Genomic DNA, 24,682 nt, shown 5'->3' with positions numbered 1-24,682 from the left:
GTTGCACTCACCATGCTAAAGATGGAATTGAGACCTCTGGTACTATCAGTGACTTACCCTGGAGGCTTGCTTACTGTCACTGTGCTATCCAGACTCAAGGTTGGGGCCCCATAGAGCCCCTCATCTCACCCAAGATACAGCAAACACTTTGTACCCCTGCCCCCTTGCTTGGGTAATCCATAAAGGCTCTTCCAGGCCACCTGTCCTTATCCACAAACACAGAGCATCCTGGCCCACCTCAAGCACTGGCTCAGCTTCCTTTGGAAACTTTGCGGCCAGCACCTCCTCAGCAAGCCCTCTGCTTAGTCTGTGAAACCTAGAACATACGACCTTGGAGATCTTGTAGACTCTGCGCAGGTGCAGTACTACACACAGCATTTTCATAGTGGGCTTCGGGAAATACGGCTGAGTAAATGAAGGGATAGGTGGTCTGCTGAGAGGTTCTCCTTCAGGGAGATCTCAGCTTCTCCTGAACCCAGAACACCTCAGTGGCCCAACTTCCACTCTGAGTCAGGCCCATGGCTCCACTTCAGCCTTGCTCAGTCTTGCACTGTCTGTGATGAGGGCCTCCAGCTTTGTTACCTCCTAGGTAGGTAGTGAGCATCCCAGGGATGCTGTCTTTGGGGAAATCTTCATGAGTACCAAACTGCTGTTCATTTGGGGCCTTTATTGTGTGTGCTGTCAACATGGGTCCCCAGCGTGTTTGCATTCTATCTCCCTTCCCTGGGAGATGGAGAGAGTTGGAAGCCAAGGACTCTCTCTGACCCCTGGGACCTTGGCAGATAGGGCCCAGAGCCTAGGAGATAGGGTCCAGAGCTCACTTCATCTCCTGGATCCTGCCCAGACCTCAGTTGTGCCCTAACAGGGAAGTTTGGGTAAGTTTACTCCCTTTCTGGGTTTCATGTCTCTAGTTTATCCATGGAAGCACTGGGGTAAAGCTTAGATATCCAATTTTTTTTTTCATGTGGTCAATACAATCTATGTTCAAAAAAGGTCACATAACCAACCAACCAACCAACCAACCAACCAATCAACCAATCAACCCATATGTAAAGCAGAGAATTCTGCTTAAAGCAGAAATGGCTCCCCAGACCCCCGATAAGCCCCAGGTCCTCCTCCCTCACTCTGAGGCTCTTCTGCCAGTTCATAGGTGTCTTTAGTGTTTCTAGATCCCCACATGAGAGGGTGCGGCCTTCCTCCCCACCCCCAGCCTTGAGAAGCTCAGCTAGATGTGAGAAAGACCGAGATCAGAGGTCAGCAGCATGCCCTCGTCCTCCCAGAGAGGACTGCATATGGGGGTCATTTGTGCTCATGTCTGTGACTGTGAACTTCTGGAGGTCCCTGCCTTCTTATCTCGGCTTACCCCCTGATACATAGAAGGGGCTTCGTAACTGTCGCTGAGTAGAACCAGCTGAGTGAATGAAAGATAACAATGGGGTTAAAAAGGAGCCTCGGCTCCTTTCTCCAGGATTTAGAAACACTTGCTGCTAAGTATCGTGAGCAGAACTAAATGGCCCACGTATCCCGTGCCCATGTTCCCATCCCACACAGACACAGGCTCCCATAGACTCAGGGTGTCCCCTTTACAGAAATTTCAGACCTGGGAGAAGAAACTGGAAAGGAGAGAGAAGGAGGAAGAGACCTACATTTCTGGTCTGCAAAGGCAGAGCAGTGTGGGATGGGAAAGGGATTGTAGTGGCTATTCCTGGTTGTCAACTTGACTCTATCTGAAACGAACTACAATCCAGAATCACCTGGGGTCCTAATCTGGAGGCTGAGAGATACAAGTTTCCAACCTGAATCTTGGCATGGAGATCTTGAGGCATAGTGGCTATGAATCCCAGAAGATTAAGATAGGAAGATCTACGAGTTCAAGGTCATCTGGGATTAAAGGTGTGATGGCACACACCTTTAATCTGGGCCACACCTTTTGCTGGAGACCTATATAAGGACATTGGAAGGAGGAAGGCCCTCGGCTTCGCCTGCTTGCATTGTGGGACTGAGCAACTGCTAGACCTTTGGACTTCCAGTCACAGCTGCTGCCGACCATTGTTGGGAGTTGGACTACAGACTGTAAGTCATCAATAAATTCCAAAAACACAGAGGCTACACTTTTAAGTTCTGTGACTCTAGAGAACCCTAACTAATACAGAGACGGAGCTTCCAGGAAGACACACTGGACAGAACTGGAAGGGGTGGTTCATTCCTCCTGCTAACCTGCAGTCTCTCTGTCCTGACTTCCAGTTCTTATCCAGGTCTCCTTGTGCATGCAGTGCCCAGAATAACGCTAAAAACCACAACATAGGAACCAAAATAGTCTGCCTGCTGGAAGAAAACAGAGGTCTCTCTCTCTCTCTCTCTCTCTCTCTCTCTCTCTCTCTCTCTCTCTCTCTCTCTCTCTCTCTTTGGTGCAAGGAATGGAACAGCATTCTGCTATTGAACTAAACCCCAGGCTCACAACTAAACACAACAGAGGTTTTTACTTTGGTTGGGGCAGTGTCTCATCATATAGCCCAGGCTGGTCAGAGACTCAAGGTATAACCCAGGCTGGTCTTGAACTCCCTGACCTCCTGCCTGAGCTTTCTTAGAGCTGAGAAAACAGGCATGTACTGTCATGCCTAGCTTCAGAGGAGAATCTTAAGACTTCCTCTGTTCTCTAGGAGTAGACCCAAACCTTGACACCCAGCCATTCTCTCCTTATTGGTGCTCAAAAGGATTGGGCAGGCTCCTGGGGAGTTTGGGGCCAGTGTGGAAGGCTCTGGAAAGGAGAAGGCTCAGGACTGCTGAACAGGGCTACTCCAGTGTGTTTCCATCTCTGCCCTCTCTTCCACACTCCTCAGGCCCACTGTGGAGAGCTAAGGGTACCAGCAGAGAAACCAGAGACAGGGGTCTTGGAAAGAAAAAGACAGAGCCGAGAGGAAATTGGGCAAAGATCAGGCCTTGGGGCCTTCTCTCTTCCTGTGACGTCATTTTGCCCGAGAGTCACCTGCTTAGTTAAACAGCTTTTCACTTGGGTACCTTTAAGGGCACTCGAGCCTGGTACCTGTGGGATTTGGTCCCAACATAGCTCCACTATCAGCACGGGGCAGATTTCAGCATTTTGAACTTTGGACTCTCCTTCCCTCCCCTTCTCCCCATTGGCCTGGCACTGCCTGCTTTTTTTTTGTTGTTGCTGTTGTTAAAGAGTCTATTACATTTTATTTATTTAGTGCATATGCCTATGTGTGTGGAAGTGCCACAGTGCACATATGGAGGTCAGAAGACACCCCTTAACAGACGCTTCTCATCTTCCATATTGGGGGATCCTGAGGATTGACCTCAGGTTGTCTGCAGCAAGCTCATTTACTCCACCCCCACCTCATTGGCCTCTTGCTTGCCCTTTTATAAATACTCAGGATCAAACTCTCCTTCAGCCAGCTTACAAAGTTCCCATACCTTCTAGGTGTTATTTCATGATGGAGCTGCCATCCAGATGAGGAGACCCGGCTCTGCTGGAGGCAGGGAAACTCGAGGTGGGCCAAGTGGCCATGGGAGGAGGGTCATCTAGTCAGGGATCTATGGCATCACATTCAGCACAGGGTCCATTCCGGTCCCTGGCTCAGTCCCCTGCTCAGCCTCTGTCCTGCCACAGTGTCCTCCTCTCCCTGAGGCCACTGGCTAGCCTCCAGCAGGGCTTGCCATAGGGCTGACAAGAAGCAAATCAAAACTTAAAAGAGGATCACAGATATAACACAGCTGCAGAATGCTTAGTTGGCACGCAAGAGGTCCTGAGTTCCATTCCTCAGTACCAAACCAACCAACCAACCAACCAACCAGCCAGCCAGCCAATGAAAAACTCACTTTCCCTAGCATGGTGCTGAATTGTATCTATAATTCTTTTTTTCTTTCTTTTTTTTTTTTCCGAGACAGGGTTTCTTCATGTAGCCCTGGCTGTCCTGGAACTCACTCTGTAGACCAGGCTGGCCTTGAACTCAGAAATCTACCTGCCTTTGCCTCCCAAGTGCTGGGATTAAAGGTGTGCACCACAGCCCGGCTGTATCTATCATTCTTGTATTGGGAAGAGACAGCTAAAATGACTGAATTTGAGGCCAGCCTGAGCTACATAGCAAATCTTTGTCTTAAAAAATTTTTTTAAATTAATTAAGAGAAAGGCTTTATGCCTTAAAGGCCCTGAGCCAAAGAAAGAAAGAGCCAAGAGACAGGGATGCCACGCAGACCTCAGCCTCACATGGCATGGCATGGGCAGGGGGAGGATGGCAGTTTGGTAGGGACGAATGGAAGGTAGGCAGGAAGGGTGCCTGTCATGGAAGAACTGATGTCTTGTCATCAGACTCACGGGTCCCCTGTTGTCTGAGGGTGGAAGCTGTCTTTCCCCACATTGGGCTTCCTCTGTAGAAAACCCGAATAGCCCACTCCTTGCCTCTCAGCCATCCAGGTTCTGGAGGAAACAGCTCCTTACTGTGCTTCTGCAGCAAATCCCAGTGCAACTAGCTCACCCACCTGTGGGCAGAGCCTCTCTCCTCACCTGCGAGCCAGCCAAAGGGCAATAGCTTCTAGGGTTCTCCTAGCTTGACTTAGCCAGCTGCTGTGCAGTGCAGGCCCTTGCCCAACACACAAACAGGGTTTCTCAGGGTGGGATCTCTCCATAAGACACCAAGAGGGGAAGGCTTGGGGCTGTGTGTGAGAGCCAGCACCTTCAGAAACTGGAAGCAAGTGATGAAGCGAGGGCTGGAGGCACTCTGGGAGGGTGCTGTGGGGGAAGGCACTGTGTTGGTCCTTCAAGGCGTTAGTCTTTGGCAAGTTCCTTTCATTCTCCAGCCTAAATCTTTTTCTGGAACGCAAGGGATTGGACTAGATACTGTGTGGTCTTAGGTGCTGAGGCAGAAAGGGGGTGGGGGCGGAGGAGCCTAGTAGTGTGACACTGAACAGTGGTGGTCTTGAGAAGCTGGGCCATTTCTCTTGAGCCTCAGCATCCTCATCTGCAAAATGGAAATTACGAAGAGCCTGAAAAAGCACTCTGAAAGATGGATGAGAAAGGGCTATGACTCAGGAGACTGCCTGCAAAGTAACGTGTGTGCGGGAAGCCTGTGCGCTCCTGACAATGCGGGGACTGCTTTCCTGAAGAGAGTAGGTTTAAGATTAGGGGAGGGACCCAGATGCCAAAGGGTGGTGGTGGTGGGATCAGAGAGGGGCCTTCTTGAGTCCCGCAGGTGATTAGGGCTTGGACTGCCCGCCTGCCGCATTGAGAAGGGAGGGAGGGAGGAAGGGAACACGGGAGGCAGCACCTCGGTACTGTCCCTGTCCCGAGGCCGGATCCATACATCACACCATTCGAGACGCTCACGTTTTTCCTAGCTTTTCTCACACTGAATCACTTCCTTTGTTTAGAGGAGGGGGTAGGGGAGGAGACGGAGGGCGACGAGGGAGGGGCCCGCGGGTGCCGCCGCCGCCCCCGCCCCCTCCCCCTCCCGGTGTGCGGAACCCGATTGTCACTCAGCTCCCGCGCCGGGGGCGACGAAGACGCTGGCGCCAGAGTGGAGTCTCGGCTGGCTACCACCCCCTGGACCTAACTGGCTAGCCCTGGGTTCCCCTGGCATCCTCTGAGGGAGCGACTGCCCAAGGTTTCGAGGTCTGGGGATACTTGGCTAGACAGTTCAGGTGGCCAGAAGCTCTGCCAGCTTCGGTGTGACCTTGGGTAAGTCTGTGGCTCAATTCGTGCACCACGAGTGTGCAGGAAAGGGGTGGATGAAATGACTGGGATGCCCCCCTTGGGGCAGTCGATGGGCAAGGATTCTGGGCAGAGCTGGAGCGGGACCAGGTTACTGTTAAGAGTCGGGCACCGGCGGCGACCCAGGTGGGTGGGCGCAGGGTAGGCGTGTGCGCACGCCGGGAATGGGAGCCCGTGGACCCGCCAGGTCCTGGGCTTAGTCCCTCAGAATCACGCCTGCCATTCAGTCCCAGGTACGAAACAGGGGCACTACCTCTTTAAACGCGTCCGGGGCTGAGCCTCTGCCACACCATGTGATTGCTTGAAAGGCCGGGCTGGGAGCGCAGCGGCGGGAGCCTGGAGAACGATGAGCCGATGCGCGCGCGGTGCCCAGAGCCCAGCCCTGCCCGGCGCGGCTCCGGAAAGCCGCCCGGGGAACTTAGGGCAACGCCTTTGGGACCCCCTACTGGTTGGCAGGCAGGATGGTGAGCTCCTTGCCTCCGGGTCGGCGGACACCTGTGGGCGTTGTGGATGCACAGGGGACCCTTGTGGAGTAAGTGTACTGGGAGCCACCTCACACCTGATACAAAAGCCAGTGGTGGAGTGAGAGCTGCTATTTTAAGTTGCTGAATGGAACCTCTAAGGACAAGGGGAGGGGACAGAGGTTAAGCAGATAGTGAGCCCGAGTGCCTGGCCAGCCTGGGCAGGCACTGCATCCGTTTACTGGGGCACATCTTCGTAGGGCTGCCTATGTTCCCCTCCTTCCCAGGCTGGCATCCCCACCGCAGGCTTCCTGACCACAGGTGCTGGCCTCGCGCCCCGGGGCGCCTGTCTGCTGATGTGCCCAGCTCCTGCCCACCATGCCGCCGTCCATCTCGGCCTTCCAGGCTGCCTACATTGGCATCGAGGTGCTCATTGCCTTGGTCTCTGTGCCCGGAAATGTACTGGTGATTTGGGCTGTGAAGGTGAACCAGGCACTTCGCGATGCCACCTTCTGCTTCATCGTATCCCTGGCGGTAGCTGATGTGGCGGTTGGCGCCCTGGTCATCCCACTGGCTATCCTTATCAACATTGGGCCACAGACCTACTTCCACACCTGCCTCATGGTGGCCTGTCCTGTCCTCATCCTCACCCAGAGCTCCATCCTGGCTCTGCTTGCTATTGCTGTGGATCGATACCTCCGAGTCAAGATCCCTCTCCGGTGAGTTCACAGCAGCCTGAGGTACTCTGTGAAACCCTCTGTGGGGTTTGGGGGATGAGCTAGAGAAGATGAAAGTGTGTGAGCCTCCTAGTCAGCCAGGTATTCTCTGGGTACTTGGATCCTGGCCCAGACTGTCCTCCTGGGCTCCGTGTGGGGATGCTCAGCAGAGCTGCAGTTAGAGAAACAGGACGGGGCTGTGTGTCCAGAGAATGACCATCCTGACCGTGCCCGTGATCTCAGTGCTGAAGCCTCCACAACCAGAGAGTCTGAGGGGGCAGGTGAGGTCTGGCCTGGAGTCGGGATCGGAGTATTTGGAAGGGCCAGGAGGCCAAGGGACAGTCAGTGTAGGCTTGGAAATGATCTGGGTTCCCTGAGTCTGGGAAAGGAGGAGAGAAGAGCTTCGGGAGAGAGACCAGGACATGCTGAGGGTGGCACACCAGGACCCGGGGTGCTGCTGCTTCTTGGATCAGACCAAGTTGGCTTCCGGAAGGCACTGTTTAGCTCACTTGTTCAGCAAATGTTTCTGTACCAGCCAGCTCCACCCTCCAGGCTGTCCTGCTGAGCCCAGCAGGGCTAGTTGCCTCTGCCCAGCTCCCCCTGAGGGGATCTCTTCTTGCAGGCAGGGAGAAGGCTGGTGGCTGCCCTTCCTGTTCTGGCTGTTGTCTGCAGAAGTGCATTTGCTGTTTCTAGGCATCCTGGGTGGGAAACTTAATGGTGACAGCCCTGTCGTGGGGGGGGGGGGGGGGGGGTCCGTCTCCCTTGGGGAGCCCTGCCCAGGGCCTACCAAGTCATAATCTTGGCACCAGGCAGTGCCTGGGTCACCAAATGCCAGCAAGTGCCTGGGCACACCGCCAGAAACTGGCTCTGCTGGGACACTCTTTTGAGTGTGTTTCCCCCTCTTTGAATTCTTGTCACCAGTAGGTTCTCTAAGGGTGAGCTTTAGCCATCTTCAGCACCTGCCATTCTGCGCAGCTTCCTAGTTCCCCTATCTGGGACATGGGGCCTCTCTGGTCTCACTTGGCAGTGTGCCTGGGCAGGCCCGGGCACCCGGAGTCCTCCCTTTGGTCACATTTAAGCACGTTTAACTTTTCCCAGCCTCTTTTCATGTCACATGCTCCCTCCCTGTGTCCAGTGACGGAGGCGGGGCAGGAACTGGAAGAGGGGAAGCAGGCTCACGGGATCTCCCAGAGCCAGGTGTGGAGAGTGTGATCCAACCTCTGATTCCTGGGCCTGGAGCCTTGTTGTCAGCCTCTTCCTATCATCCCTCAACCTCCCTCCCTCTCGGCCACCAAGGTTTCCCAAGGAAGGTGGGGTACAGGCTGCTGCTGTACCAGGGAAAAAGAAACAACCCAGAAGCCACATAAGCTCTGTTCCCAGGGCCTTTCACGCTGCCATTAGACCCGGGCTGCTGGCCTGTACCGGTCAAGCTAGTCTCAGTCCATTAGATGGGCTGGGCCTCAGTGCTTGACCATTACAACGGCGTGGCCACATTAGGAATGCACACAGATGGGCAGACAGAGGAAGGCCGCTCAAGAAAGTCTGCCTGCTGAGTGGGTGCCAAGGCAAGTTAAAGGCCCTGTCCTGATGCCACGGAGGTCACAGATTTCAGAATGTGCCTTCCTTACCCTGTGCGCCTGGGACATCCAGGCGACTAGGAATTGCAGGCTCATTCCTCCCAGAGACAGCTGATGCTGCTTTGAAGCGGGTGGTGGTGGGGTCAAGGCTCTAAGAGTTGAGGTGAGACACAAGTTGAATGTAGGCCTGGGCGTGAATGCTCTTATGAATGCCTAGCTGTGTCACCTTAGGAGAGTCGCCTACTTCACCTCTTGAAACTTTCATTTCTTCATCTATAAAAGGGGACAGACATAGTAATATGGCTGCTTTGGGTTCCTGGAAAAAATATATATAGCAATTAGTAGTATTCCTGACATTTATTGTATGCAGGCTGTAACTGAGAAGTTTAGCTTCATTATTAATGAATGGCTTGAATTGAGGCTGGACAGGCACGCTATTTCCCCAACCGAAACACGTGTGCTCTTAAATAGACACACACACAGCACAGTAGGTGTAAAGAACTGCTAAGTTATACATGCACATGATTTCCCTTCCTTGGTGGACTGCCAGTTCCTCAAAGGCAATAACTTGAGCAGCGACCACATCTTCTCTTGTCTCTGTGAATTACCCACAATGCCCAGCAGCAACATATAGTCCTTGGTACTCTGGGTTTCCAGGTCACATGGGTGAGTCTCAAGCAGGCTTTTGGGGAGTGTCTCTGTCTTCTTGCTGCAGACTAGATCTGTCCTCCATTCATCTTCAGGGCCCTGCCCATAGTTGTCCCCATTTGCTCAGCCTTGTCTCTGGGAGCGCTTCCCCCCAACCCCAGTGAAAAAGAGCTTTTTCTCAAGTTAAAGCCTAGTTTCCAAAACAGGGTTCCTTGGCCAACCTTGGACCAGGCCTGTCACCACTCAGGTACCCTGCAGGAGGTACAGAATGCTCTGTATCCTTCTGGGCAGCTGGAATCTATGGGATGCCAGGCTTTTGAGCCCTCAGGAACCTGGCTCCCTGCCCTGATATTCTAGGCAAAGATTGCTGTGGCCCTGGGCCCTGAGAATAATGCCTGTGAGTGTTGGTGAGGTATGTCTGGGCATCTGGATATAGGAGTCAGGTACACCATTTCAGAGAGAGGAATAGGTTGGTCAGTCAACCGCAGGTTTTATTTCCTTCCACTGAGCAGAAAGCCAAGAGTAAAGGGATTCACCTCATGCAGAGTGACTCAGTTACATTATTTTTGAAGTTGAAATAGTAGATTGTCAATAATGTGTGGTCCTTTACGTGTTGCACACCACCCACCCATGCTGGGTAAGTGAGAAGCGATTCACCTCCCTCCAGTGCCAGGGACTCTTCACCATTCCTCTCCCTACCTCTTCACCCAGGGTTATCTTGATACTGTCATGATTTGGTGTCTGTGCCAGAGTGCTCCCTGATTCTGTGTGCGAAGGCTGTCCTTGGCTATGGGTTTGGCATGGTGGCAGGGGTTTGTGGCTTAGACCTGAGTTTAAACCTTGCTACATTACCAGCTAACTGTGCAGCCTTGGAAGCTCTTCCACCTTCATGAACCTTTCTCTCTGCCTTAAACATGGCTGGATTCAAGGTCACCGAGGTTCCTTTTGGCTCTCACCCCTTGTGGTTCTTCCTCCTTCTGGTTCCTGCCAACGCTGTCTTGGGAACCGAGGGCAGGTTTTGTGTTGGGTTTTTCCACTCCTAGTGATTGATCACGTGGTAACCATGTTTTGTGTATATTTTATCCCATTGATCATTTGTAGCCTCTCAGTAGTGGAGGTTTACTGAGGGCCTCATTCTACAGTTCTTCAGATCAACTGAGGTCAGAGGCTTGAAATAGTCAATAATTCCCCTAGACAAACCAATGGTCAGGATCAGAGTCCAGGCCCACTAACAGAAGTTTCTAACCTGTAAGCCTCGTGCACATGCTTGGATCTAAGCAGCTGTCTTGTAGGACGGAGTCCCCAATTTCTTCAAAGCTGTCACCTGCTTTGTTACCTCTTACTTTTGCCGGTGAGTGTTTGTGCACTGCCTCAGCTCACACTCAGCACCCGCCCCCTCCTCTTCAGTCTCGTGGGCAGTTGAGTCCCTGAAAACCCTGTCCATAGCTGCAGGCTTGTCTGGGAGGCTAGGTTTGCAGGGTTGAGCTTGGAGAGGAAAAAGAAATCTGCTAGATTAAGGTGTGTTTGCTTTTGGCCACTGATTTAGCAGTCCCTGATCTGGTCTGGGCCCCGTTTATTTATTTATTTGATAATTAAAATGGTTCATGTACTCCCAACAGCCATCTGTGACCTCTGTGTCCCAGAACAGTTCCTTTGGGTCTCCATCTGCTTCTAGAAGAAGCAGGGTGTCTCCAGCTGCTCTGTCTAAGGATGCATCATTAGTCATAGGCTAAGAGTGCATGAGGCCAAAAAGCAGGCAAAGGAAGCCATGGAGAGGAAACCAAGGGACAGGGAGGCCCGGGCTCATTCGGGGTCACTGGGATGGGAACTCTGCACTCTTCCCAAATCAGACTCTTCTTGCGTGGAAAAGAGAATGCAGCTCCAGTGGCTTGGGTCAGTGGATGAGTGGCAGGCTGTGGGATGTGAGGGAGGGAGCTTCGTGTTTGTGCTGGGGCACCTTGCTACATGCAGTGGAACCAAGACAGGTGACTTTCCTTGCAGGGGTGTCTGAGTTCATTGTAAGGGCGGAAGCACCCCCTTTCCCTACATTGGGATTGCTTCCAAAACGCCTTTGTGTGCCTGGAGCTATTTGTACTAAGGTGCCTCATGGAGATGCCCATCCATCCAGGGGCCCTGGAATGGAACCTTAGGGGCTGCACCCTATTATTTGAGAGCATCAAAACACCATACTGATTGCAAGGAATGTAGAGAAGAATAAAGACAGACGAATTCCCCAGTACTTCTTCCACCTACAGAGAACGACTGTTAACATTTTGCTGTTCCAGAAAAAATTTCCACACACATGCATATATATTTAGCTACATTATTTTTGCATATGGCATATAGATATCTATATATGGTTTTAAGTCCCATTTTTTTTCACTTAACATTACATTACAAACATTTCTACATGTCAACTAGAATTATTTTCTGAAGGCACTTATGACAGTATAAGATTGTGTTATTATTCATCTTTTAAGTTTCATCAAAAATAGCCTCACTCGGGGAATCCACCTCCCGCTCCTGCCAGCCTGGTTCACTTTGTCTGTTAGGTGCTCAGAGTGGATGTGTGTGTGTGCCTCCTTCCATATGACTTCAGGCCCAGCGAGGATTCTCTTTAAAACTTCTCTCTGGGATCTCGATGAACTCTAAGAGCTCCAGGTCACTCTGCTTATGTACTCGGGCATCTTCCATGTCTGGCATGCTGGAACTTGTTGCAAATGAACATTTGTCACATGTGTTACAAATTAGCATTTGTGTAGCACATTTTTAAAAATATTCTTAAATAGGTGGCTACTTTGAAAACCATTATTATTATTATTATTATTATTATTATTATTATTATTATTATTATTACTATTACTATTATTACAAAAACCACTCCAGGGGCTGGAGAGATGGTTCAGCTTGTAAAGGCGCTTGCTGCCAAGCCTGATGACCTAAATTCAATCCCTGGGGTTTACACGGTGAAAAGAAAGATTGAACTCCTGAAAGTTGGCTTGTACTCTGACCTTCACACAGATTTCACACAGATAACCAGAGCACCCCAACACACACACACACACACACACACACATACACACACACATACACACACATACACATACACACATACACATACATACACACACACAAACACACACATACACACACATACACATATACATATACACACACATACACACACATACACACACATACACACATACACACATACACACACATACACACACACATGCACATACACACACATACACACACACATGCACATACACACACATACACACACATACACACACAAATACACACACATACACACACACATACACATACACACATATACACACATACACATATACATACACACATACACATACACACACATACACATACACACATATACACACATACACATATACATACACACATACACATACACACACATACACACACATACACACACACATACACACATATACACACATATAACACACATACACATACACACATATACACACACATACACATATACATACACACATACACACACATACACACACACATACACATACACACACAATAATGAATGAATAATAAATATAAAGAAATGAAAATATCAAACAAAACCAAAAAAGAAACAAAACACTTCACTGATTCCCATGGTCTCAAGGGTCAGAGCCAAGGTCTAGAACCCTGGATTGAACCTCCAAGTAATAGCTCGTCTCTGTCTGCAAGTATTTTCATATGAGGCTAAATATTTCCCAACGCCTTCATCCTTCCTCCCCTTTCGCATTTCACCTACTCTGTGACTTCCCAGGAGGCATCTGGTATTTCTCATCCCACTTGCTCTTCCGAGCTGGTAGGACAGGACCTTATGGGTTTGGGAGCTAGTCCTTAGTATCCATTCTTGATTTCCTGAGCGCTGGCCATTTTGTTCTTTGTCTTTTATTGAGGAGCATAGTCTCCAGAGTGAAGGGCTTGGGGGCAGCGATTTCTTGGTTGGTCCGGTTGGACAGGAGGGCATAGACACAAGGGACAGAGCAGAGGGGAAAGAAGCTGTCACTCACAGCTCCGTGGGCGGGGAATCACTCCTATACTAGAGCCCAGAAGAGGTTGCCAGTTGTTATAGAGCAAAGGTGGTGGGGAGGGGGAGAGGAAGAGGTGGCAGGGGGTGTGGTCTTTTCACCTGTCTCCCCTCAGAAACACTGGCTTGAAGGTGGACAAGATGAGACAGCTAGATAAGAACCCCCGTGACCTCAAAGAATAGATTGGGGTAACTTCTCTTACCTGGCAGGGTCACAGAGCTGTGGGGTTGGGGGTGGGCAGTGCTGGGCACCCTGCGGTGCTGCAGGCACAGAGAGGTGTTCATCCTGGTCCACTTGGCCTGGGAACTCTCAGCCACTGTTGCCGATCATGGCCTTCCATAGATCAAGCTTGCCATAGAGAGATTCCTGGCCTCCTGTGTTGGAAGTAAGGATGGCAGGAGACTGAAGCCCAGCGAAGGTCAGTGCTTGAGCTGGAAGCTGGTCCCCACTCCACAGTTGCTCTCTTCAGCCCAGGCCATTTGGGAAGATACCCTTTGGAACTGTCTTCTTGTTGCTTGCTCTCAGAACTTGTTTGACTTTTGAGAAAGAAGGGTAGCTGATCGTCCTCACTTGTCTCTATCCAGGACCCTAATTAGATACGTCTAGTCCAGGGGTTCTCAACCTTCCTGATACTGCAACCCTTTAATACGGTTCTTCATGTTGGGGTGACTCCCAACTATAAAATTATTTTTGTTGCTACTTTATAACTGTGATTTTGCTCCTGTTATGAATCTAATGTAATTATCTGATATTTCTGATGGCCTTAGGTGACCCCTGTGATAGGGTTGTTCAATCCCCAAAGGAGTCGAAACCCATAGGTTGAGAACTACTGAGATAGTCATTCATTCAACAAAGACTCATCGGAGCCACATGTGTACCAGGTGATGCTGTGGATACCTGGGACACAGTCATTAACAAAACAGGTCCTTGCAGGGCCGGCTTTCTCCTAGACCGGAGGAGAGGTGTCAAAGCACAGACACGAGGCTTAAATCACGTGGAGTGTCGAAAGGTAAAAAGTGCTATAGAAACAATCAGGATGAGTACGTTTGTTTCTACAGGATGAGATCTAGAGATGAGGAGACTACGTGCTACACAGACATCAGGAAGGATACACCATGCCAGGAGAAGCAACCAGAACAAAGGCCCAGGGGGAGGGAATGTGCTTGAGCAGTTCAGACACCACAGGGAGGCCTGTGTGTCAGGATGGGGTGATAAGAGGCAGAGGGAGGAAGATAAGGAGTACAGGCTGATACAAAGCTTGCCCGCCTCTGGAAGACTTTTATTCTGAAGGAGATTTCAGTCCTAGGAGCAGAGAAGGGACATCTTCTGGTCCCCAAGGCTCCTGTGCTGAACACCGTGCTTCAGGGCCAGGGTGCAAACTAGAGACTGGTCAGGAGCTTTCGAGGTGGCTCAGGTGTGAGGGACGAAAGAGACTTGATTCTGGACAGTAGCAGTTGACTCTGAGTGTGCATTCTTAGATGTATTAAGGTAGGGATTTCATACAGTGGGTGCATAGGTTGCAAGCATGCGGCTCAGCCAACTTTTGTTACATGTAAGTTCTTAGTCACAGCTCGGATAGAAATCGAGAACATTCTCTGCACCCTAGAAGGGTCTCTGTACCTCTCCCAGTCAGTACCCTCCGCAGCACGACCACTCTGACTGTTGTCCCTCAGGCTTGTATTGCTTGCTCTTAAGTTTCTGTAAACAGAAACAAGCAGTGCACACACTTCTGTGCTGGGCTTCTGAAGCCAAGCACGATGGCTGAGCTTCATCGCTGTTTGGGGTAAACCTTGTAGATTCCTCCCTTGCTGCTGTTAGAATTCTACTTTATCAAGAGCCAGAGGATTTACATACGTATTTACATCCTTATCTTGCTGCCTGTCCCTTTTATCACCACGTCTCAATACACAGGCCTCCCTGCGGTGTCCAAACTCCAGTACATTCCTTCCCCCAGGCCTTTGTTCTGGTCATGTCCCCTGCATGGTGTGCCTTCCCGATGTCTGTGTGGCACCCTCACCTCTAGAGCTTTGCTCAAAGATACCGTGGGATGGGAAGCCATTGTCTACCTTGTAACCCTTTCCCCCTAGCCCAAGCCTAGCCACTCCAACCGTACTCATCCTGGCTGTTTCTACAGCACATCTTACCTTTTGACACTCTACACGATTTAAGCCTCGTGTTTGTGGATTTAGCTATATAGATTTAATTTGAGGAGGAGTCAACGCAAGCAGTTTTCATCTGGAGAATGGAGCTGGCATCATCCAACGTGGACAAAGCCAGGTCTTTGAAGGAATAGGAATTCAGTTTTAAGCAAATTGAAGGTGGCATGTCTGAGCATGGATTGGGCAGTTAGGGTGAAGAAAAATATCAGTAAGGAGACCAAGGAAAGTATTAATGGAAGAAGAAAACACAGATCTCAAGGTGGTGGTGGTAGTGGCGGTGGTGGGGCAGTCCTGGAAACCGGATGTAGAAAGTGCATCAAAGAGAAGCAGGCGATCAGTTATTCCAAATGCTGCAGATGTGAAAGGAGGCCTGAGAATCACCACTGGACCAGGGTGGCTCAGCATGAGTGACAGTGACAAGAGCGATGTCGGTGGAGGGGGTGGATAGACAGCAGGATTGCCGAAGACTCCACAGAGAAGGGGAGCGGAGGGAGGGCTGCTGGGAACATTACTATTACAGGTGTTTTGTGGGAAGGAAGCAAAGTCATGGGAGCAGCGACCGTCAGAAAGTGGGAACAGGGCACTTTGCTTTATGTTGTCTCTGGAGATAGGTGCAGGCTGCAATGGGGAAGCCATGTCCTGGTGTAGCAAGAAGGGTTGTAGCTAGGGCAGTATTGAAGAGGAGACCAGCTGTGGGGCAGGCTGCAGGGGCCATTTGAGGGCCTACGCAGCCTAGGGACAGACACTGGTAGGAGTCTTCTCATGGACTGGGAAGCAAAGAAATCGTTCAGAGGGAGGACGATGATGATGACGACAGGGCGGGGGTGGGGGTGGGTGGGTGTTAGGGAGAGTAGCAAATTCGAAACCCTCAATTTTCTAGGAAACGGGTGATGACTAGAATCCCGAAGTCTATCCTCGCTGGGGGCGGCAGGAACGACTCCCTGAAGCTCTCGGGGATGAGCTTGAAATTTTCTCAGCTTTGCGGTTATGAGTTTAATGCCAGCCACGGTCATCCACACAGGCACAGGCATGGAGGAGGTCCAGTCTGTCCTTCAGTAGCTTAGAAGTACCAGATCCATGGGTAGATAGGGATCTTATCATGTAGAAGAGCTTGGATTTTATCCTACGTGCTTAATGAAGCCTTGGGAGTGATTTAAGCAGGGAAAGACCTAATTCAAATTACATTTTAAAAGGGGAGGAGGCCATGAAGAAGGACAGAATTGGAAGGCAACGGGCACAGTAGGGTTAGAACCAACTGGAAGGCATTTAAAGGAATCAAGCCCACCCTTTCCTTTGTGGGTATTGGTGCCAAACCGCTGGAAGATGGCAGTGCTGTTGCTAAGGATGAGGAGGAAACTCAAGGGTTCTCCCTTCACATTCCCCATCTTGCCTTAGCGATAGATTCCTTACACTCCCAGCTAGCTTCCTGGGCACCTGCAGTGTCTTCATCTGCCCTCTTCCTACCTCCCTCTCAGGAGGTCATTGGCTTCCTCAGACTGAGACCAGAGGAAGGACAATAGGGACACATGGCTTTGGCCTTCCCAGAGTATCCAAGACATTGCAGAATAGGGGGCCCTGACTTTTGGCTGGCTCCACTCGGAATGGGCTCAGTGGCTTCTGGGGTTCTACTTTTCTGCCCCATCTTGGAGGATCCTATCCTGGGCAGGGTGTCTCCAGAGAGCCATTTCTCTCCTAAGTTGCTGACATGTGTTTAGGGATGTGTTAACCATTTGCACAATGATTGTCACCCTAATGACCACAGTCCTCTCGAAGCTGCTGTGGGGTACTGAGTGGCCAAGTGGCAGGGAATGCAGCAGAAGATGGCCAGTCAGCAGGCAGAAAACCCTTCCCCAATGGCAGAGAAGGTAACATGATGTTGTCCCAAGACAGGCACAGGGGCTCTCAGGGTCCCAGCCACCCTGGCTGCAGCAGCCCTTCTGCATGGAAACAACCTCTTCAGCCCTCGCTGGAGCTGAATGGGCTTTGCAGAGTGACTGGCAGGATTGGTGTGGGTCCTGCCTGCTCTCAAAGACAGCTGGTTTCCCATCTCAGTCTTCTGTTCTCGGGAAGCAGGGGTAGGGACCATAGTAAGGTAGGAGCGGCGAAGCCCTTTTCCTCTTCTCTGCTCCCACGGAGCCAAGGGCTCTGATGCTCACTCCTCCCCTAGGCAAGCAGAGGCCACAGATCACCAGCCTTTCTTTTGGGTACAGGAGAAGGAAAGTCCAAGACAGCTCTCTACTCCTAACCTCTTCCTCCCCACTCCCATTCACCCCTCACCCCTCTTTTAAGATTGTGGGTCTCATGTGTCCCAGTCTGATCTGAAACTCACTGTGTAACTAAGAATGACCTTGAGCGCTTGGATCCTCCTGTCTCCACTTTCCAACCGCTGACAAACATGTTTTCAAGTTGTCAATGACCCTTTCAGAGCCATCTTCCTCCCCCTGCTTTACAGGGATGCACGAGTGGCGTCAAGAGTAGAGTGCGGTCTCCTTTGGGCAGATAGACTCGTGTGAAGGTGGTTTAACATTTCTGCTTCCCATTTCCTCTTCTCTGAAAGTCTCCCAGTACTTCCTTTATCTGCATGTATACCTGCGTGCCAGAAGAGAGCATCAGATCATGTTATAGTTGGTTGTGAGCCACCATCTGGTTGCTGGGAATCGAACTCAGAACCTCTGGAAGAGCAAGCAGCCTGTGCTCTTAATCACTGAGCCATCATCTCTCCAGCCCTTCCCCGCCCCCAGAGTTTGCTTTTCATTGAGCACTTTATGTTGTTACCATGACCCACCCTGGGCTCTGGTGAGTGTCAGAGGTAGGGTGTGGCTCCTCCCACTGTCCTGTTCATGTTTGCCAGTGCCTGGAACATATCTGGCTGGCACTTAGTAGGTCATTTAATTCTTGTCTGCTAGTGTGGGGGCGAGAGGAAACCTTTTCTGTAGGAGACCAGGAATTTATTGGGGATTGAGCAGCCAAGGCAGGAAGAAGCTGGACAGACAGAAGCTGGACAGACAGACAGTCCGTGCTTGCCTGCACAGGGCAGGTTTATATAAGGAAACTGCTCTTAGGAGTTCAGAGCCAAAGAAGTGAAGTCTCCAGGCTCCCCCTTGCAAATGGAAGCAGGAAGCCCCCGGCACCTGGGCTCTCGGCTCATCCCCTCTATTTATGAAGCCAAGTGTATTGACACTTTCTGCTTCTGGAATGTGAACAGTGAACAGTCCTTCCTGAATCATCCTCCCCAGAGCTTTGTCCTCCTGCGGGGAGCTCGCTTCCCAGGGAGTGGAGCGAAGATCCCCGTGGGGGTTGGCAGCTCCGCGAATTGTGTCTGGACCGGAAACCATTCACTGTATTTAGGGACTCACCATGTTCAACAGGCACTGCCAGCAGTGCCCTGCCTTCAGTGGAGGACACAAACAGCCACCCCACGTGATGGGCTGTGATAGAGAGCTCCCTGGTGATAGCATGCTTTACAGAGCAACTGTGTCGGGCCCCAAGGACTGATGACTGTGTAGGACAGGGGTGTGAAGTCATGAAGCCCCTGCGTTGTCTTCATCAGCTGTGCAAACCAGAGAGCAATGCTCTAAGCATCCAGGTCTTTCTCCGCACCTCAGGTTCTTATTCTCCAGGGTCCAGATGAGAGCCCCGCCAAGGGAGTCCACTTGAGCCTTCCTGCTCGGCACACTTCTCCCTGTTGTGGGGACATTGTTTCCTTATCAAGCCATCCAGTGTTTTCTGACATCATCAGTCCTCAAGGGCACAGACCAGTGGTCTAGTGAGGATGCTGACAAGAGCCAGCTGGCACACTGACAGGAGGCCTGAGTAGCCTGGGTCACACCAGGCTAGGCTGTCCCTAGCCAGAGTCTCACCTGTACCGGCTGATGTCCTTTGTACTGCAACCAGTATTTTTTTTTTCTTTTTTAATTTTGCTGCTTAAAGATTTATCACATACACGCACAGGCACAGACGCGTGCGCGCGCGCACACACACACACACACACACACACACACACACACACACATATAGACTGAGAGTGGAATCTGGGTCCTTTGCCAAAGGACCTTATCTGCTGAACCCTTTCTCCATCCCTTCATTTTGGACTGCTTGCTATTCTTACATTGGTATAACATTTTAGAAATTATTTATCAAGCTGGGTTATATAAGGCCATTCCCATGCAAAGTCTATAATGTACTTTGAGCATCTTCTCCTCTTCCCCTCTGCCGTCCCATCCCTTCCTCCCCTTTCCCCTTGGTTCCCTGAAGGCTCCTACACATTTTGTTGCTACTTTCATGTCATCTGCACATGGATGATTTTATGCCTATAAAATCTAGGCACCACTAACGAGAGAAAACATGTGGTTTGTTTTTCTGAGGCTGACTTAATTTACGTACTATAATTGTATAATCTCCAGTTTGTGCCTATTTTTCTGAAAATGGTGTAACTTCATTATTTATGACCGAAAAAAAGACTCATGTGTGTGCACATGTGTGCCGCCTCTCCACTATCCATCCTTGTTAACCCCTATGTTGGTTCCATAACTTAGCAGTTGTGAACAATAGGAGAGAAACTGTGGAAGATTACTGGCCATCTCAAAAAACATTAGACATTAAAAACATCTCAGCCTGCCTGGCACTGACAGAGGAAAACAAACAGTAATGAAGAGAAGCCCTTACAGTGTTCTTGGAAATATAAACTAGTCCGGCCACTATGGACATCAGTGTGGAGAGCCCTTTACAAACTGAAAATAGGGCTAGAGAATGACCCAGGGATACCACTCCTGGTCCAGTCAAGTATTGTGGGGGGATATTCGCATATCCATGTTTATTGCAGAACCGTTCACAACAGCCAGTCACTTCTTATCTAGGCTGTGGTGCAGGAGTGAAAGCAGGGGATTTGACTTGAACAAAACCTGTAACTTAACCATATGTGTATATGAGCAGCTATAACTTACGCATATGTGTGTGCGTGAACACCTCACCCCTGCCCGATCGCCTATAACTTATGTATATGTGTGTATGAACACCTCACCCCTGCCCGATCACCTATAACCTATGTATATGTGTGTATGAACACCTCACCCCTGCCCGATCGCCTATAACTTAGGTATGTGTGTGTATGAACACCTCACACCTACCCATTCATTGTGCCTTTTTCCTTTTTTCTTTTTTTCTTTTCTTTTTTTTTTTACATTTATGGGGGTTAAAGTGGGGCATGCCATGGCATACCTGTGGAAGTCAGAGGAAAGTTTGGGAGATTTGGTTCTCTCCTTTCACCATGTGGGTTCCAGGACTGAACTCAGGTCATCAAGCTTGGCGGCCAGCATCTAATACCCACTGTGCTATCTCCCTGGTTCCTTCCCACCCCTCTGGACATTGCTCAGATGGCACCTCTCCAGGAAGGTTCCCTTCTCCTGTCTCCATGTTCCCAAGCTCCCTCTGCTCTCTCTTAACACAGGCCCTCTGAGATGCACTGGCCTAGGGGCCATTGGTGGTGTGTGAGGGGTTGGCAAGCCCGTTCATCTACACGCACAGTACCCAGCTTAGTGCCTGCCTGTTCTTCGAATGCACTGACTCTCTGAATACAGGGCCACAGGATGATTCTTGAGACTTAGGATCTCGGGGTCTTGGGTCAAACACTTTTCATGGATTGTTTCATTTAAGAGGCTGTGGAGAGCATTTTATCCAGATAGTATCACACATCCCTATCTTCACACACGGAAGCTGAGGCACGCAGTATCTACTGAATGACTGGATGAATAACCAAAAAGCCTTGCATTGAGTCTCGACTTCAACACTCACTGGTGGGCGATCTTGGGTAAATCACCTCTACCTCTTTTTTGGGTGTCAGTGTCCACATCTACAGAATGGGCATCATCCCAACCCATCAACCCTATGGAAAAGAGCCTAGGAACTGGTAGGGAGAATGGCTCTGTTGTTTAGTGGTGAGCTGGGTCTAGTCCGTAGGGAGGTGGGTGGCATTTCCACTCCCCTGGCTGGTCCATGGCTTGCTTGGCTTAATAGTCTAGCATTGAGAGACTAGAAAAGGCAAATGCCTGGCTGCTGGGCTAGGGACCTGTGAATGGAGCAGAGATCTGCCAGACAAAAGAAGCTGGACTTGAGGGGAAGGGTGGCCGGGAAGTGCTTGGCAGTTGAGCTGCTGCTGGACAAAAGGCTCTTAGGGTACTGTGACTTGCTGTCTGCTACCTGCTGGGACAGCTCCAGGCTCTGGCTCCTTCTCAACCAGCGGACAGGCTCTCACTAAACTCCACGGACTAAAACCAAACCGCAGGAGATAGCGGCTCACTTGAATGGAAGGCCCACAGAGGTGACATGAGCAAGCTGGCACTGAGCCTTACACCTGAAGGTCCTTCTAGCACTAGGCCTCTGCACAGGATGTGAGTGTGAGTCCACACACTCAGGGAGCAGTGGCTGGGGTCTGACCCCGATCACAGTCCTAAGACAAGGAAAAGATGCCAAGTTCAAGGGAAACTCCAGTGACAGTTGAGGACAGGGTTGCCCGGTGAACTGGGGAGAGACTCGGAAAAGGTGATTCCCCCAATACGCCTGGCAGAGAGAGAGAGAGAGAGAGAGAGAGAGAGAGAGAGAGAGAGAGAGAGAGAGAGAGAGAGAGAGGAGCCAGGGGTCTGGATACCCGGAGGCATGAACTCTGGGCCTAAGTCATGTGCCCACATCGACCTTGCTCCTTCAGACCTGCCCTGCATCTTCTACACTAAATAGGACTTGCTGAGCCTGAATCCCGCCTGATTCTTCAGGGCCGCTGTTGCAAGGACCAGTGCCTTGGAGTACGAGATCTGATAGAGGGAATGATATTCAGAGTATATCTGAGACCATCCTACTTCCTGCTGCTTGGTGGCAGAGAAGAGGCCGTATGGATGGATGGATGGTGTGTGTGTGTGTGTGTGTGTATGTGTGTGTGTGTGTGTGTGTGTGTGCGCTGAGTGGATAGTGGTCAGAGTGGATAGTGTGGCTGGAGGAGTTCCTTTACAAGCATGCCAACCCCTGAAATACACAAGCTGATCTTGGGGATCAGGGACCTTGTGGCAGGGCCAGGAGAGGGGGCAAGAGCCAGCATGAACAGTGCCAGGGGCACTGGCCCCTGGAACACCAGCAGGCATCCACGTCCTTTCAAGCAACTGCTCCTCATCAAGCAGATTGCTGCTTTGAGTCACTGAGGAGCCCCCCCAAGCCTGCCTGGCACAGGAAGGAAGATTTAGAGTCTAGTGGGGGAGGGGCGGCCGTGTGTTGATTGTCTCCCTGATGTCTTGGGGTTCAGCTCTGTGGCTGGTTTGCTAGCATGTTTGATTCCACTCAGTCCTTCGAAGCCAACATTGCCATTCCTTTGCCAACAGAGAAATGGGGAACCGGGGATAGAAGGCACCTTGAAAATTGTTATCCGTCTTTTGAGTAACAAAATTGAGATTTGGTCATATTTGTGATAGGCCGCTCTCCTCAGGGGTTTGCAAACTTTGGGAAACTTAGTCCCGTCCTTGAGGGCTTCTAGGCTGAGAAGGAGTTAGAATACAGGATCTGGCAGATAGTAAGAGGAGCCAGCCTTGCAGGAAAGGCTGGCATTTCTGAGCTGGAGACCACTGATGGCATGGGTGTGCACGGGCGTGGGTGTGCACGGGCGTAGGTGTGCACCGGCACAGGCCAAACCAGCTGCCTGGTTTCCTTAGGCTCTGGGTGCTCTCTCTCCAGCCCCAGAGCCTGAATGGGCTCATTTGCCTGGCTACTTCAGTCACAAGTGCAGGGATGCTAAATCAGGAGGTGTTGCTAGCACTATGCAGCTGAAGCAGTCCCATGAGGTCCCTGGGGGTAGGGTAGGGTAGAAGACAGCTGGAGCGGCAGACTAGCAGGATCTGCCTGGGTCCCAAGCTTGGGTGCTGTGAGGACCCAGGGGTACCCTCTTTCTATCAGTCCCTGGGGAGAAGCAGGGCTTAGCCTTGGCTCAGGTGAGAAGCAGCTAAGTCTTCGCCTTGGGCTTTTCACATCTCCCTAAGCCTCAGTTATGCCTGTAAGATGGTCGCACTCCTGTAACCCTAGATACATAGGAGACCGAAGTAGGTGGGTGGCAAACTCAAAGCCAGCTTGGGCAACTTAGTGAGCATTCTATCCCTGCCTCCCCACCACCACCACCAAAGTTAATGGTATAGCTCAGTGATAGGTTCCTTGCTTAGCACACGAAGCCCCAAATTTAGTCTCTAGTAGGGGGTGGGGGGAAGATAGTAACAGAACTGTCCTGCCTGTCTTGCGAGCTGACGTTGGCACCCATGCACTGTGGTACTGACGTAGCTCTTGCTCCTCTCTGCCGCTGTCCTGGCTCCCAGTCCTTTCCTCCTCATGCGTAGCCATATTTTCCTATTGGGAGAAACAGGCCCACAGTGGTTTGCTTTGTTTTGTTTTGTTTTGTTTTAAACAGAGCCTCAGGTAGGCCAGCAAGCTTCAGACATGTAGTGTGACAGAATGTGATGACCTTGAACTCCTCCTGATCCTTCCCAGTGTTGGAGTGTGGGTGTGCACCAGCACACCTGGCTCCCCGAATTCTGCAGGGCTGCGCTGAGTGCCTACTTCCGGCGTGATCTATAACAGTGCCTTTCTTTTTCTGAGCTTCCTCCCTCACCTCCTTCCCAGACCAGGGTTGGGAGAGCTACTTGTGCGTCAGATATTGGGCTGAGTGCCATTGGGCCTCGAGAAGCTGAGCCAGGTCAGGGACCAGTGGTCTTAGCATTTCCTGAGAGCTTGTTGAAAATACAGGTGCCAGCCCCACCCTAGGCTTGCCGATTCATAATCTGACTTTGAAAGGGCCCCAAGTGACTCACTGTCCAGCTTGGAAAGCTCGGGTGATCTGGACACTAGAGAATGAAAGAACAAAATCCTGCCCTCATCTTCCTCATAGCCTCCTGGAATGTCAGTGTGTGAAACACAAGACAGAATCCGCTCAGGCAAAGTGAAAGCGGGAATTCGCTTGCTACAGAAGGGATTCACAAACTGAAGCATTTGTGTACCCTATAAACAGATAAAAGCATTATTTGTTGATAAAAAGAAATAAAATTTGGAATGACCCCAAAATGAAGTTTAAAAAAAAAAAAAATTTAAGCTTCAGAAATGCCTGGCTAGCTGCAGTTCCAGTTCCAGCCAATAGGCACATGATCTTGAGGACCTGGCTCTTCTACAGAGATGGGTCCCTGCTTACAGCTTTGGAGAGGAGAGGAGCAGAGAGGAGACAAGAGGAGACGAGAGGAGAGGAGACGAGAGAGGAGACGAGAGAGGAGAGGAGAGGAGAGGAGAGGAGAGGA

General features: G+C 50.7%; 1 protein-coding gene across 11 annotated transcripts in view; it reads left to right on the top strand.

The window, feature by feature from the left end:
* The window catches only part of Adora1 (adenosine A1 receptor), a 48,789-nt gene that overhangs the window by 5,059 nt on the left and 19,048 nt on the right, over positions 1 to 24,682 (top strand). The window contains exons 1-2 of one of the 11 annotated variants that reach the window (XM_031383044.1): positions 5,303 to 5,695; positions 6,511 to 6,908. The exons of 5 other annotated variants lie outside the window; for them this stretch is intronic. In XM_031383044.1, coding sequence (XP_031238904.1) covers positions 6,568 to 6,908 — 341 coding nt within the window. In that variant the 5' untranslated portion in view covers positions 5,303 to 5,695; positions 6,511 to 6,567. 5 more of the 11 variants (XM_031383061.1, XM_031383052.1, XM_031383081.1 and 2 more) reach the window with 5 other exon arrangements.

This window comes from Mastomys coucha, unplaced genomic scaffold, assembly GCF_008632895.1.
Source record: "Mastomys coucha isolate ucsf_1 unplaced genomic scaffold, UCSF_Mcou_1 pScaffold1, whole genome shotgun sequence".
NCBI lineage: Eukaryota > Metazoa > Chordata > Mammalia > Rodentia > Muridae > Mastomys > Mastomys coucha.
This window is presented reverse-complemented; position numbering and strand designations above follow the sequence as displayed.